This window comes from Lipophrys pholis (assembly GCF_963383615.2).
Source record: "Lipophrys pholis genome assembly, chromosome: 5".
Taxonomy (NCBI): domain Eukaryota; kingdom Metazoa; phylum Chordata; class Actinopteri; order Blenniiformes; family Blenniidae; genus Lipophrys; species Lipophrys pholis.
In genome coordinates, this window is record NC_137628.1 from 25499245 (window position 1) to 25514606 (window position 15362).

Here is a 15362-nt window from a genome sequence, read left to right on the forward strand (position 1 = left end):
GGATCCTGTGTCATTTGGTTTCACGTGCTTTATTTTGTCTACGTGATGTGGGATGGCAGCAGTTCAAGTGTTGGCAGCACATTCCTGACGCGGAACCCAGACGACCAAAACACATCACCGCGACATGACTCTGACTCACCCACTGGCCTTTTTCCCCCTGCAGCTTGCTGAAGAAAAGCTTCAGCTCTTTCACTGTGATGCTGTAGCTTGCAAGCACACCCAACATGTCCACCAGCAAGTCTGCAAGAGCCACATGAAGAAAGGCAAAAAAAAAAAAAAAAACGTTAAACATGGCACATCAAATACAGACTGACAAGGCGTAATATTCATGCTGGGGGTTCATGAGTATATTATGGTTCTAAAAACCATCAAAGCTGACATGGCTGATAATCCTAATATTTTTTTTTTAAGTCTAAATAATCCAGTGATGCCACAGCTCTGAGAAGCTAAGCAGCTACAATTAATTAAAGCAGGGTGAACAGGTCCCAAGTTAAAAAAATTGTAGAGTGAAATTAGAGAAGACACTCTGGGAGTTCCAGCTACCGCACTGCGGCTTTCATTAGTTATTACTGACGAATGATGAGTCACAGTACGACACGTGCCTTTTAATAAACTATTTTATTCTTCAACTATGAAGACAAGGGACAGAAATATAAATGAGGATGTTGTCCACATAACAATAAAAACTTTTTTTTTTTCAATTTCAAACTACATATGTACTTATTTCACTGAAAAGCAACATGCTAATTTTAGATCTAAATCTGTATTTGGTTTGACCACACTTCAATATTTGAAGAAACCTGCACAGAAGTTGTTTTAAAAGATCATGAAGTAATGACAGATCCGGTGTGGATCCTCCTATTTCTTCATGTAGACCCACACAGTCTTCCTTATGTAAGAATCAGGCTCTTTGGCAGGCACGCCATCACTTCCAGGACCACTAGTTATTTACACTGAAGGTGGTTCTTAATAAACCCCGGGTGCATCGATCAGAAGTCTTCTTGCTAAAATTGCATGATGGATGAGTCGCATTAGAGTACAGCGCCCTCATACTTTTGCAAAGTACTGTATACAAGGTGAAGGGAGGCATGGAGGGACGTTTTTCACTACTCTTTATACTAGCATAACATTTATACCACAGTGACCATTATTAAAACCATTTCTTGTTAGCTGTCTAGTTGCTGCTGAGAAATACCAGCCTTGCTCGACTGCACAAACCCTCCAGGCCAGTGTTGTTCTTGCTGGCAAAAGTTCACTGAGCTGAACACTGCGGGATTAATTCACACTAATTTGCAGATGGGCAAAACACTAGACTGAGACTAGGGGGGGGTGGGGGACGCTGCACCGGATAACCGAGCCCTCACACTCACAATAATACATCACAGTGTGTGCAACACTGAAGGGGGAAAGTGTGAGGATTTTCTGTGGAAGGGAGTCGTATTATATGTAATGCTACACTGGCACGTAGAGCAGGAATTTACTTTTCACACTGAGGTCAAGTAAAGTCCCATCACTCCAGGAGGAAAGCAAAGATTTATCGCCTTGTCAAAGGCTCGATGGCCATTTACTACAGCCACACGAGAGAGCAGCTTTTAACTTTTTAAAATAAAAAATATATAAATGACTCCAGACACATTTGATTTGTTAGTTGTACCTAATGGAAGGGGTGGGGTGTGTGTGTGTGTGTGTGTGTGTGTGTGTGTGTGTGTGTGTGTGTGTGTGTGTGTGTGTGTGTGTGTGTGTGTGTGTGTGTGTGTGTGTGTGCGGGGGGGTGGGGGGGGGTGGGGTGGGGTGTTGAACACTTCCTCCATGAGGGACTGTTTTAGGTACCTGCGATCATGCTGTCAGTGGTTGATATACGATCGAGCACCAGCTGGATGAGCCCCACCTCGGTGCAGGCCTGCAGGTTGCGGACACTCTTCTTGAGGATGGCGGTGAAGATGCTCCAGATCTCCGCCTGACAGGTGGGCTCACACTTGTCCAGGAGCTCCACCATGCACACGATGCTCTCCGGCTCCTGGATGATGAAATTCATCTCCAGGTCAAACTGGCCGCCGACCAACTGGAAGACAAACGCACAGGCAGGGTGAGGGAGCGATTGGAGGAGAAAAGAATAAAGGAAAAAAAACACTTTTCTCCTCATTTCACTTATATATCTTCTATATCTGCTTTATATAACTTAGGGTATCTCGAGCTGATCCCAGCTGACTATACAGTCACCACATTTAAGCATTAGCGGGACCAAATATACAGGGAAAACATACAAACAGCAAAAGCTCAAATCCTTGACTTAAACCAGCACAAATGCAACACTATAACATGAAATAACGCAGAGTGCTTCAAAACATGTCTACATGGTTCTGTGTGCACACACTGTGAAACAGACGATTACTCATGCATCAGAGATGCTGCAGGCAGATTAAAGGTCAATCTATCTGTATGCCTGCTTGTCTGACAGTAGATTGTGCCGTTTACAGCCAGCCTGTAGACACTGCGATAAACCCGCTGCCAGGGTATCAAAGAAGCAGCCATGTCAGTAAAACAAAGCCAGACATCCCAACAGATTAGAACCGTGTGAAGTGTATTTAGAGGTCTTTTGTTGCTATAGGAGGCCTTAAAATACTAACAGCGTCTGACACCGCCTGGCAGAGACAGACCTGGGCTGAGATTAACTCTCACTTAGGATATTAAAGAAAACACACAAGATGCTTTTTTTTTTTTTTTTTTTTTTTTTTACTTTACACAATAATATATTTTTGAAGCCAATAAAACCTAACCTTCAAATGACATTTATTTCTAGCCATAGTGAAGCGAAATCCGATTTTGGCCCCGGCAGAAATCTGCAGTTGAAGCTTATTTAAGGAGCGGTGAGGAAATTCGCTCGCAAAGAAGTAATGCTCTTTGTGTCTGGAAAGAAATGTATGAGCCATAAATGTCAGAATCTATCACCTCTTAATAGTTGTGATGACATTTTTATTATTGAACCCTGCCTAATAGAAAAAAGATAAGGAAAATAACATTGTGGGTGCCAAATTAATTTTGTGAGAAAGGGTGTCATGTTTGAGATCAAGTAGGTGTGACAGAGCAAGAAAAATGAGCGCATGATCGTCGCTCTCGGCCATTAGGACAGCGCCTCATGAAAACAGTAGGATTTCATATCAGGAATGAAAACTGTCCCAATAAAATGAGTGAGGGAAGATTAACTGTGAACGCGTGTGTGTGCGTGTTGTGAAAGTAAGAGTGGCTCACATCTCACCTACTTCTTTTAACCTTTTCTCCAAGATTATTCATTCAAACTGTTATGTCAAGTATCATCAGTGAAACGATTACATATTTTTTTCGCTCTTGAGTGGAACTAAAAGGTCATTTCATTCCTTGCCCTTCAACCGGACACTATAATGTAAGAATATGGCATATTTACCTCTAAATACCAAACTAAACACTGTTGAAGACTCTGCAACTGATGCATTTCTATGTGTACATTTATTATTTCGACTAAAGATGAACAAAAGGGGTTTATTGGTTAGCGAATAATTCAAATTTATTTGAAAACTGTATTCAGAAAAGCATGAATCTGCTCAACAACGTGCATGCATGGCAGCCACATGCACAAACAGTTGGGTAGCCTTCCACACAAAGCATGTTTTTAAAATGAGCAAAAGTAAAAGCAAACATGAGATGCCTGAAACAGCCGCTATGAACTCGTCGTCACCGTGCTTTTCTCAGAATCTCTACTACAGAAGTGATAAGGTCTGCATAACTGAAAAGATAAGCAGGACCATTTGAGGCACAATCTGCAGAATAAAGGAAATACAGCAGCTTAATAAATAATAAATAATTGAGAGGACAACCACACATTTTTTTTTTTTATCTATTGTGATGCTTTCTGACCATCTAAGCCTGGAATAAGTTGACTTTTCACCACCATTTAGATCAGATCTGTACACACATCACCTCTAACAAAGGTCAATGAGAAATTATCAAGAATTGTGAAAATTAGTGGACATGATGCAAACAATTGCTATTGCTTTATCTCTCACAACAGGCTTGTGGGGATACATTTTGTCATTTATACTGTTAAAATCTGACAAATGTAAAGACGGTCATCAAATGAAACATGTTTTTTTGTTTGAGAAATACTATTATTTATTTTAGAGCTTATCTGCCACATTCAACAACCTTAAAAGCATCCAAGTTTAAGATGGATTGAACAATTACACTGCAAAAAAGAAAAAACCTCCTGGTGGAAAGAACCATTTGAGCAGGGAAAAAAAACTCTGAAAACTATAATCTATTGCTTTTTATAAAGAGAGCGGAGTAAGACTAATGGGTCGGCCCTTCGGAATGGTGGTAGTTTTTCACGTGGCCCCATCGGAAAAATTAATTGTCCACCCCTGCTTTTAGATTAATTGGTTCAATTTAGCTCCAGAATGCCCGTGGAGTAACAATAAGGTTCTACCAAGATGGCCTGTTATCGTGGTATGGAAATGCTCAAGACTAGACCAAAAACAATAAATAAAGATACAGAAAAATATATCAACATTATAAAGGTATAATCAGATATTTGAGAAAACATGTAAACAGGTTGAAACACCTCCTCAAAACAGTATATATCTCTCTATATGTGCTTTCCTTTAAACTGATTTAGAACTGTGTTAATGAAGTGTTGTTTCACTTCATTAACACTCAGTAACACAAGATATTTCCACAAAACTGTTAAAAGCTCCACTATTCGATCTGAAAATATTGTCTACGATTCCTGTAATTGTAAAAACTGCGATTCACAAAAAAAAAAAAAAACACCACCACCAATATATACTAAGAGAAACCTCTCTGGTCAAGGAGCCAAACGATCTGTAAAGTCTTCAATATAACTAAATATAAATAAAGGTTTAATATCTATTAAGATCATCATGAAGTATTTCACAAAAAAATAAAAATCATTAACTTATATAGTGACGCTGCAAAGCACACTTGCAGCACATGGTCAAAGAAGCAACAAACTTTCTCATGGGGGAACCAGAAGAAACAGAAGGTAATGAAGTTATAAGAGGCTAAAATCTCTCAGCTGGTAGTAACCTTTGGAAATTAGCAGCCTCCCGTCTGCTTGCCTTCAGTCACTGATAAATCACACGTCTACTGGAGTAACTTATCGGCGGCTCCCTCCATTTGACGCCAGGGCCGCAATGAACGGATGCTCGGTGCCATTCCAATGCAATAATATCTGATTTACGAGCCCGACACAGTGCAAGAGCATTCCATCCATCAGAGCCAGTTGACTGAGGGACGACACGGCGAATAGGTGGATGGAGACGCAGTGCCACACCGCAGTGACCGAGTCCGGGCACGCACCCACCGATAACAGAGCCCCTTCTGCACTCCCAACAGTCGGAAAAGTGGTTGACTTCAGGACGGATTGAACAATTACACTGCTAACAAGCCTGAAGATGTGTGGTTCTGTTTGTAACCCCCTGACACACCGTCACTGCCATACACAGACGTCTATTCTAATTTTAGTTCAGGGTGAAATGAAGTTTGTTCACTGCAGATTTTTAAGATGAGACATGTTTAAGTTTTGATGATTATTAAATATTTTGGGATTGATTTGCTTATCATCAAATATAGATTAAGCAATAAATTTATGAGTGCGTAGTCTGCACATGCCACCGCCCTCCGACTTCATAAATGACTAAATCATGCCATTAATCACTTGCGATCTAACGATGTGGCTCAAAAACAGGTGTGCGAGAACATGTGGAAGGTCCACTGTTGCATGACAAAAAGGTTTAACAGTTTTTTAATTAACTAAAATGTTCACAACAATCATTTACATCCGTCTATTTTGAGAACAGGTGAAGAGTTGCCCAGTGGAGAGGAGCTCTGGCTGAAAGCTGCCATAAACGCCAGAAACCTTTATGACGGCGAAGACACCAGATCCCTGGCTGGGTAACCTAGCCTTGCTCTTCTCCCTCGAGGCCAACCTGAATTAATCATGGCTGAGCGGCCCAGCAGCCACTGGGCCGTAACACAAAGCACAAACAGGCTTCTCTGGTCTCCATGGAGAGCAACGCTGCAGGATGGTCGAGCTTAGATGTACACCAGAGCCAGCATTCACATGCACCGACTGCTTAACCCAAATGTTCGGGTTGACAGTCATAGCAAATAGAACACTGGGCCACCTGAAAAGCAGAGGTTTGAATTCCTGGGGTCAACGTTATTTAATACAGAAACTTTTAGTAAAAATTATTTAGAATTTCCAATGATCCAAATAGTGCATGCTTCTGCTTATTCTACTGCCTTCATCTCATTCATGTCACTGACTATTCACAGCCCAAGCTCAGCTTAGAGATTCCCAAAAGAAATATATAGAGTAAAAACAAAGGAGGAGCACCTCCTTCACTGAGGATGAATTAACACGGCACAGGTTCCACTGAGATCAGAAGAAAAAAAGTTAGAGTTACTGATTAGAGGTACATTGGTTTTGTAATTGCGTCACCTTCTTCTTCTAATATCTCAGCAACAAATTCATAGAAGTGAAAAGCTTTGAAAGTAAAGGAGTGAGCATTTCAGAGGCAAATTTCAAGAGTAGAATTAAAAATAAACAGTATAAATGATGATAAATCAAACAGGCCACACAATTTAGGGGTGAGCGAGGAAGTGAGACAGACAATAAAACCAGAAAAGGTTTACTTCAGTGTCACCGAGTCGTTTCAGGTCTTGGGGCGGGTGCAAACAGACTTCTAAATCATCAGTCATGTGATGTTGGAGATGAGGGAACGTAACAAACGACGGTCATTTGGTACCAAAGGGGAGAAAATTACCCAGCTAAAAGTAATAAGCAGGGAGAGTGATGCTGCCAAGCCGAGGCTGCAGGGTGATGAGCCTTCTCTATTGTGTAACACTGTGTGTGAGTGTGTGTGTGCGTGTGTGTGTGTGTGTGTTTGTCCTTCATTTCGCTCCCTAATGAAAGTGCAATTACTTCTATGGGGGAAATCATTTGAATATAAAGTGATTTTCCCGACTGAAAGAACAACAAGAGGAGACAATAGAAGAATGTCCCAGTCAAATCTGGGCTCATGTCTCGCGCGCCTGTAGTTTGTCAGATGACTTAAATCAAGCTCTGAATTGCTCTGAAATGTCAGAAAACAGTGAAAATGGAGGCAAACTCTTTGCCTCGATGCTATCTGACAGTTTGGATGCATGACTCATTAAGGACAACCCTGCAGACATTTGAATGGTTTGACCGACTCTATTGTGTGGCTTGTGATATCCGCAAGGTTAAAATAAATAAAGAATTGCTCAAATGTTTTGAGGGCAAGTTCAACTTGCCGTCCACACGAGGACTTTAAATGGTAGCTTGTATAACAACCGAGCAATACAATAGACTCTAGTCCATTTTAATGTAAATCATGTCAACAAAAATCCAACAAACAGGCTGTCAGAGTGACCATGCTTTCACCAATGACCTACTTTTTCAACAGCGTTCCTAAGTGGATCTATTTTAACGAGCTATCTTGTCAACCCAAATCCAGTTTAGCTCATTTTCTCCTCCACACTATTAAAATCAAAACATCCATCACGGTGACACGAAACATGATTCTTGTTATGACAACTATCTTTTAATCCCGTGCTTTTTCACTGCTGATAACTTCAAAAAAAATAAAAAATAAATCTGACGCGAGATGCTGAAATAGCTCCAGCAGACGGGGAGGTCAACCAAATAATCTGTCCCACTCAAATCCCTCTAGTGCCTGCAGAGAGATGGCAGGATGAGCCTCTGATGGAGCAGATGAGGAGAACCGAGGCTTTCAGGCTTGAAGAGGCTTGTGACACCTTCTAAAATCATTTAAATCCAATGCTAAATACGAATTTCAAAACTGACAACCTTCGCATTTCGCATTTCAACACCACTGAAAAACCTATCCCTAAGAATTCCTTTAAAGGCAAGTAAAGATTCAGGAGAACCATGCATGGTAGAAGAGATTCTGGAAAAGTGCAGACATGAATTACATGTTTACATTTGTGAAGTGCTGATAGTAAAAAAACTGATGAGTGTCAACGCATTCGGATACCGTTTTAAGTTTTTGTCAGTTTAAAAAAAAAAGAAAAGAAAAGGTGTGCAGTATTTCAGTTGTGGTGCATCAGAACTAAAATATGTGGGAATTTGAAAAATGGAAAACTTGCGTTGCATTTTGAGTTTCCGTTTACGTAACAACGATGCTCAGAGCCACTGAAAAACGCAACTAGTTATAAACGGCTCCCAAGGTGGAACTTTCCGAAAACATTCTGAATCCGTCTCTGTGGAAATGGGACGCAACTTTTCAAAAATGCTTATTCTGCGCATGCAATCAAACTAGTAAATAGTTTGTCTGCACATCCACCAACAGATGGAAAATAACAATGTTTGCCTCCAGAGTGGCATGACTCAAAACAATTTAGTACATATGCCAGGCCTTCGGGTGACGCTGTAACTGCCACAGAAATACACAAAAAAATGGTGAAGACAAGGAGCATGCAAAACCGCTGAAGAAGACACAGAATACTGCTGCCCATCCTCGTACTTGAGAAATCCAACATATCGCCTTGTCAAACCGACGAATATCAGTAGCTTCTGAAGTACGACCTGAATCATGTCGTCCGCCATCGTTGCTAAGAGACGTCGCCAAGAGGATCGCAAGAAGGGGGTGATTGTGATCAACAATGCACAATGCAAATTTTCAAAACATTGCTAGGTAAAAGCAAAACTTTTCTGAAATAGAAATTATGCAATTTCAACTGAACGTTGGGGCATAAACTGAGCTTTAGAAACACCAACTGAACCATCATGCATGTCTTTGTATTGTGACAGAGAAACCTGAATACCTGTGCAGGTGATGGAGAAACTGTTAAATCCTCACAGAATAGATTCAAGACTAATCATCATGTTGTGGAACCAAAGTTTTCTTTTTTTTTTTGAGCTACATAGCAAAACTGGAAGCTTCCCTGCCACGACTAAAAATATATAAACCACATTTCTCCTTGACATACGATTTAAAATCATTTCAACTGCAAAAGAAAAAAAAAAAAAAAAACACTATTTCCTGAGTGAGTCCAACACAATTATCAGGCGCACAACTGGCTTGTGGAATCCCCCTCAATCATGTTAAGTAACAGAGCAAAAAAGGCAAGCGTAAACAAACTGCAGATACTACAGAGTAGAGGAGGGCAAAGAGTGCAGGCAAAATGTGAAGAGATGGCTGACTCAGAGTTTGCCAAACAATGCTCACACGCTGGTGGCTCCACAGTTTACAGGTCATTAGAAACAAGGCAGTGTGTTATAAAAAGCAAGCGTCTATACAGAATAATTACATTCAAAGTTAATTTGATTGTAATTATGTCACCTGCATATACTTAAGAAGCTACATATGTATGCGTTTGGACACTTAAGTATATATTACCATATAAACAGTCCAAGAGTTTGAAGAAATACGACAAATTATATAAAAATTCTAATTATTCAGATCTGTCGACAGTCATCACTGTGCACCTTGTCCTCTGAGGTCACAATAATGTGAAATAATGAGAACTTTTAGCATACTTTTGTTAGAAATATTTGCAATTGCTACCTGGTGCATGAGCAATTTTCCATGGCACAAGTGGCACAAGTGGAAGGTAAAGTAGTGATTATTCCTGCAGTGACCATGGGCGACGCTGCTTTCAATGCTCACAACACCACTGGACCTTTACTCACTCACTTCAGACCATGGGAACAATTCAGCCACACTAATGTTTTGAGAGAGAGCGGCTCTTTTCATGTTGAACCATACACTGACAATTTCTGTGAAATGCAGCCGTATGTGTGTGTTTTCAGCTGATCACATCCGAGAAATATGTTGATTTAAAGCTTTTAAAATCATAATCAATAGTCACTGCTTCGGCATGTTGGAAAAACAATGATCTGTTACGCTTGGTCTTTTAAATCATTCCAATACAAAACTGATAAGAAATTCTAGCATTTCCTCTGGATGCTCCCTCCCTCACATCGTCTTTGCTCTCGTCTCTTCTGGTTGACAGAGGAGAAAAGGTATTTTAATAACTGGATTTCTAAGAATATCTTCAGAGGGGCAACATGCCAAGCCTTTGTTTTAAACAATAGCTCACATTCACTTTTACACTACATTGAATACGACACCATTTGGGGGAAAGACAACATTTCATTGTCCTATTAATTTGTCTCTGACAGGATGTGCAGAAAACCACAGAAAATGTTTAAAGGACATAAATCAATGCTGTTTTAGATAAGGTTACTTTAATTCTCTCATGCAACCACACTTCATTGATTCTATATTAGGCCATCTGCGTAGCGCGATGGAATAAATGAAGCAGAAACAAAGACCCGAAAATGGAAAAGAAGTAATTAGGAGCTTTCCATCTCATCCCAGAAGATAATAAAGATAAAACCATCCATCCTTCAATATGCTGCTCCACGTTTCTGTTTCACTTGTTGAAAGTGTACGATGTGCTCGGATCACAATATCAAACCCTTCCTGTTAAACCTTCCCACTGCTCTGCCGCCGTTCTCAATAGTTCAACAAAGTCTCATTACAATATACTGCAGAAGGAGCTTCAATTAGCCTGCTGTAGACGTGGAGGGTTGAATTAAACTAGTAATCTTGCTCAGCGGTTCACAAAATGGGCTCCAGGACCCCCTGTGGAGGCAAACTGCCTTTTATATTTTAAAGGCTCTTGCTTTTAATTGTTGGTTAGTGTGTGGGTACACTGCCATGTTTTGACAAACCATTGATCAGAGAGGGTTCCAGTCATGTAATAGCTTTGACAGCTCAATTTTGGCTTTCTTATGCCATCAATCAGTCGTTCCAAAACTTCTTTAGAGTCCTCCAACTGATGTCTGATTAGTCAAAACACCATAGTGAAGCCCAACCCTCGCAGACACACACACACAATCATGAATATACCACCAAAAGACTCTTCAAAATAAAATCAATGGACAGATTTTTCTAGAATTTTCATAATGATGAAAGCTACTTGCCAAACTCAGGGGTCAGAGATCCCACATTGGGAACAAACCACAGTTATAAAGCAATTAACATGAAGCCACATGCTGAATCCGAGAACACCTCAAACCGTCAAATATCTGGCGATCCAGAGCGCTGCTATCGTCAGCAAAAGGAAAAGGCTGGACAGGAAATGGCCCTCATTAGGATCAAGACTCTAATCTTCAAGGTAGTCCGTTAGTTTTGGGGGAAAACTTTGACTCTCATTTGCATCAGGAATGTGATGTTCAAAATTAAAACAACCCTCCAATTTGATCTATTGATGACATGGCTTTCTTCTCGGGGAAAATCTTTACGGGGCTTCTGCCTGGAATTAAATATTCAGCATTACCAGTATTCATGCTGAGGAATATGTTTTTGGAGTTACTGCAGGACGACTGACACAGGGTAGGACGAGGGAAGAGGTGACTGGATCATGAGGTAAACAAAGGGTTTAACTATGCAACAGTGATGATTGTAGTTTTGTGGAGCGGCAGCATTAAAAATAGCAGCTGGATGAGGGAGGTGAACAAGGAAAGAGATAACCGTTAGTCATTAGTGAGGAATTCCAGCCTGGCTCAACGCACCGAGGAGTGAAATGAGAATTCAAGCTATGTAGGAGGCTCAGTGACTTCAGCAGAAAAACAGCCTGTTGAGTTTTAATTGTAAACAAAAACTAGTTTCTTCAGATACAAAGCAAAAAACTCAAATTTACCCAAATACCGGTACATGCATTATATTTAACTTTCCCAATGTCTGCACTTTGTTTCACTTGAAATAGCTCTACAGTTATGTAAACTGATGATTAAGTCAATAGCATTATTCTGACTGGAACACTTTTACTTTTCTTTTTTTAGGTATCTAATGTGAATTAGGTACCTAAATTCAGAGAACACTACAAGACCCTTTCTACAATACAGATCACTCATGTCAACTTGCTGTTATATTAACGTTTTGTGCTCTTATAGACCATATGTGGGTGTCAGTGTTTGGCTCCTCTGGAATGTTTTTGGGAAGTTAGAGATCACAGGGGAGGTCTGCAGACTTCATTACAGCCAATCTGGGAGAGGCTGAATTAGGTAAAGTAAATAAAAGGTGGATGAACTCGCATCCTGTTCCTGCTCAATCTATTGATCCTGAATTCATCAATGCGTCACCATCAACATCCTCAGCTGACAGAAAAAACATTTTCTCTCTTCGAACAAAAGCTTAAATCAAAAAGATTGAAATGAGAATAAAGCCTGACTAACACAATGTCGTACATTGAAAATGCAAGAGCAGTACCAAGTGAGCTCCTCGATGTGAAAGCAACAACCTGCTGAACTAAGAAATCAGCCCACTGTGGGACAAGATGACAACACAAGGTCGCGGACAACTCCAGCTGAGGACAGCTGTAACTCTACACTGTTGGTCTCTTGATGCTGCCCTCATCACTAGAGAGGAAGTGCATGGAGAAGCAAAGGAGGGGCTTTGACCAACCTCATTTTAGGTTCCTCGCTCATCTATTGTTTTGGCATAAGTGCAACATAAAGCACATGAAATTAATGTCAACTGTTACAAAGTGATGAATTTACATTTTACACATATGCATCGTGGAAAGGTTGTTTCACTAAGACAGAGCAGCCACAAAGCTGTGGAAATTATTTTATTACATACTTTGGGTTTGCCTTGCAGGATTTGACTGAAATCACCTCCACAGAAAATGAAAGAAAAGTATATATAAAATTAAATTGTCACATTTAGCCCGGTTAAAAATGCTTTCTCTAAAAAGAAAGTCTTATCACTGTATAGAATTTACTTGCATGGGTTAGTGGGGTGAATGCAATTGCTTGAAACTATCACAATAACTGAATGAGAATGGTGCCAAAATGTTCTATGTCCATCAGGGAAGAAATAGAAAAAAGCCTTGCAGCAAAAGCCATAAACATTTTGTATTTTGTTCATTGCAGAAAAAAGAAAAATAAACAAACCTGAAACGATATTTTTCATGAAACCTTTACACATTATTGTACAGATTGGCTGAAAGTCTAGAATATCTCACATGATCCACTTGAAAATATGTGAAGTGGCTTTTAACCGAGTGGGGAACCAGGAAACTGTCAGTGCTCCGCACCATATCCTGACACCATAGTGTTACTCTTCCTGCACTTAGTGTCACTATACCTTCCTGTCTCTCTTGAAAAGCTGGTCAACAAAGACCACTCCTGAAGGCCATTGAAAACATTTACTTCCTCACAGTGAAACCTTTTCTAAACACCCAGAAGTGACTTGTCTTTTCCATTCCAATGCATAAGCAAGTGCTTCTATCAGAATAATATCTAATCTATATCAAACATCCTTTGCTCAAGCTTGTTTTCATGGAATTTTGAAAAGAACCGACCAATAAAATGCACCAACTTTTCATATACTATACATTTATATACAGTGTACGACCATATGACTAATCTGGCCTCCCAATTGAGCAGCGGGATCAGAAATATGATTTGACATGCAAAAACAAACAAAACCTTTAAAAAAAAGAAGGGACAGAGTCACAGCCATTATTTCAGACGTTTGCCTCTGAGAAACCTGCTGAACCCTAATGGGTTTGGTATGACACGGTGATCCAGTTTGGCATTCACCATTGTTGACGAGCAGTGATGTAGCAACATGCTCAGATGCAACCTTTTAACATTTCCTGTCCGTGGTTTGCAAGCCGGCCCTGCCTGTCTGATTTGTTGAGGTCATCAAACATTTCCAACACTGTTTATGGGTTGCTGCATTTACCCTTTCAATTTCAGAAATAAACTTTTTCTATGCACGTTTAATGCAACTTACAAGACATTTTATCAATATTATATATTTCCGCTCTTAACACACCAATAACATTAAAACTGTAAAAATTTGTTGAAGACATTGTTAAAATGAACCATGCAAGGTAGTAAATATTTCTCTACCAATAATAGGAGACTATATAAAGATGGTATTTAAATAATGTTTATGTCAGGACATGTATTATGTAAACATCCTTCAAGAGATAGAAAGAAAACAAATCCAGCCAAATAAAATCTTTATTTCCGTAGGTTTGTCACATTTATCTATTAACTGTACCCCAGATTGAGACCATAAACAGCTGCTCTATTCACTGCCCTGTATTACACAGCAAATAAGCCAGAAGAGAGGTATAAGTCCAGTGAATGAAATAAAAACAAGTCACTTTAAGCCAGTGTTTTCTTTGTAATGTTTACACGTTGCAAGGTCATCACACAGGCTGAAATGGACCCTCAGAATGTCTAGTTTTGGATCGTGGGGCAAATGTTTGACATCCGATCTGTGTTTTGGCCAAAACATTTTGAGAAAGCTGCCCAACTTTCCTTGTCAGATATACAAACGAAGGAGCACTTTAACAGGTCTGCTCCAGATTTGTTAAAGTGCCTAAGGTTTTCTTTAACATGGGCCCACCTAGTTGTGAACATTTGAACAGGCAAAGCCTTGGCCAACTGTCATCCCTTTTTGCACACTGAGGGAGTCTCGGGCTACATGTTTGGTGCCACGGAGCTTGAACTCTGCATGCAGTCTTCTGCCAGAAGACTCGGCAAGAATAAAAACAAATTTGGCAAGGTCTACACTTCTCAAAGCATTTTGACAATAGTTCAGATCTGACCCAAAGGCTTCACTTTAATAGGATGCATGTAAATTCGTGAAGGAAAGACATTAGTTGCACCAAGCATGAAATTCATACCAAAGACAGTTAAAGAAACACTTCAATCCTAAACATCAAAGATAACGTGAAACATCATTATAACTCAACTTCTATAAAATAGTCTTTACTATTAAAGCTATAGTGCAGATAAATTAGAACTCTTAGTTGGAAAAGTTTGGTGATTAACTTTATCTCTGAAGTCAATTCCTCCTTTTCAAGAAAAAAGCTTAATGTCAACCCTGTGGTTCTGGCAGATGGTCAGACATTTGGATGTGAGCTGCACAGCCTTCAACTCACCCCTAAATTCATACAAGTTCATTAATTTAAGCTCTGCAAGCTCTTCCTTTCCCACCCTTTTATCCTCCTCTCCTAACGCCGAAGCAGAGTCTGGTACTTCAAGGAAAACTAATCAAAAAGGAGGGTATCCAAATGTACTACTTTTTGTAAACATCCTCAATAACACATTAACTAAGTACTTGCCAGGCCTCATTCTGGATAACGATATCTCCTAACTATTCTCTCATGGCACTCTTGGCAATTGCATGAAAGAAAACAAATGTATTTTGAGCAATTAATAGGAGAATACTGACGTTGCAGAAACAGATATTTTACACCCGAAGTAACAAGAAAAATAATGCATCAACAAC

The 15362-nt window shown here is 39.9% G+C and overlaps 1 protein-coding gene across 1 annotated transcript in view; it reads right to left on the reverse strand.

Moving 5' to 3' along the window:
* Positions 1–15362, reverse strand: part of lrba (LPS-responsive vesicle trafficking, beach and anchor containing) — a 190430-nt gene that overhangs the window by 162040 nt on the left and 13028 nt on the right. The window contains 2 exon segments of the mRNA XM_080463151.1: positions 140–240; positions 1831–2062. Coding sequence (XP_080319277.1) covers positions 140–240; positions 1831–2062 — 333 coding nt within the window.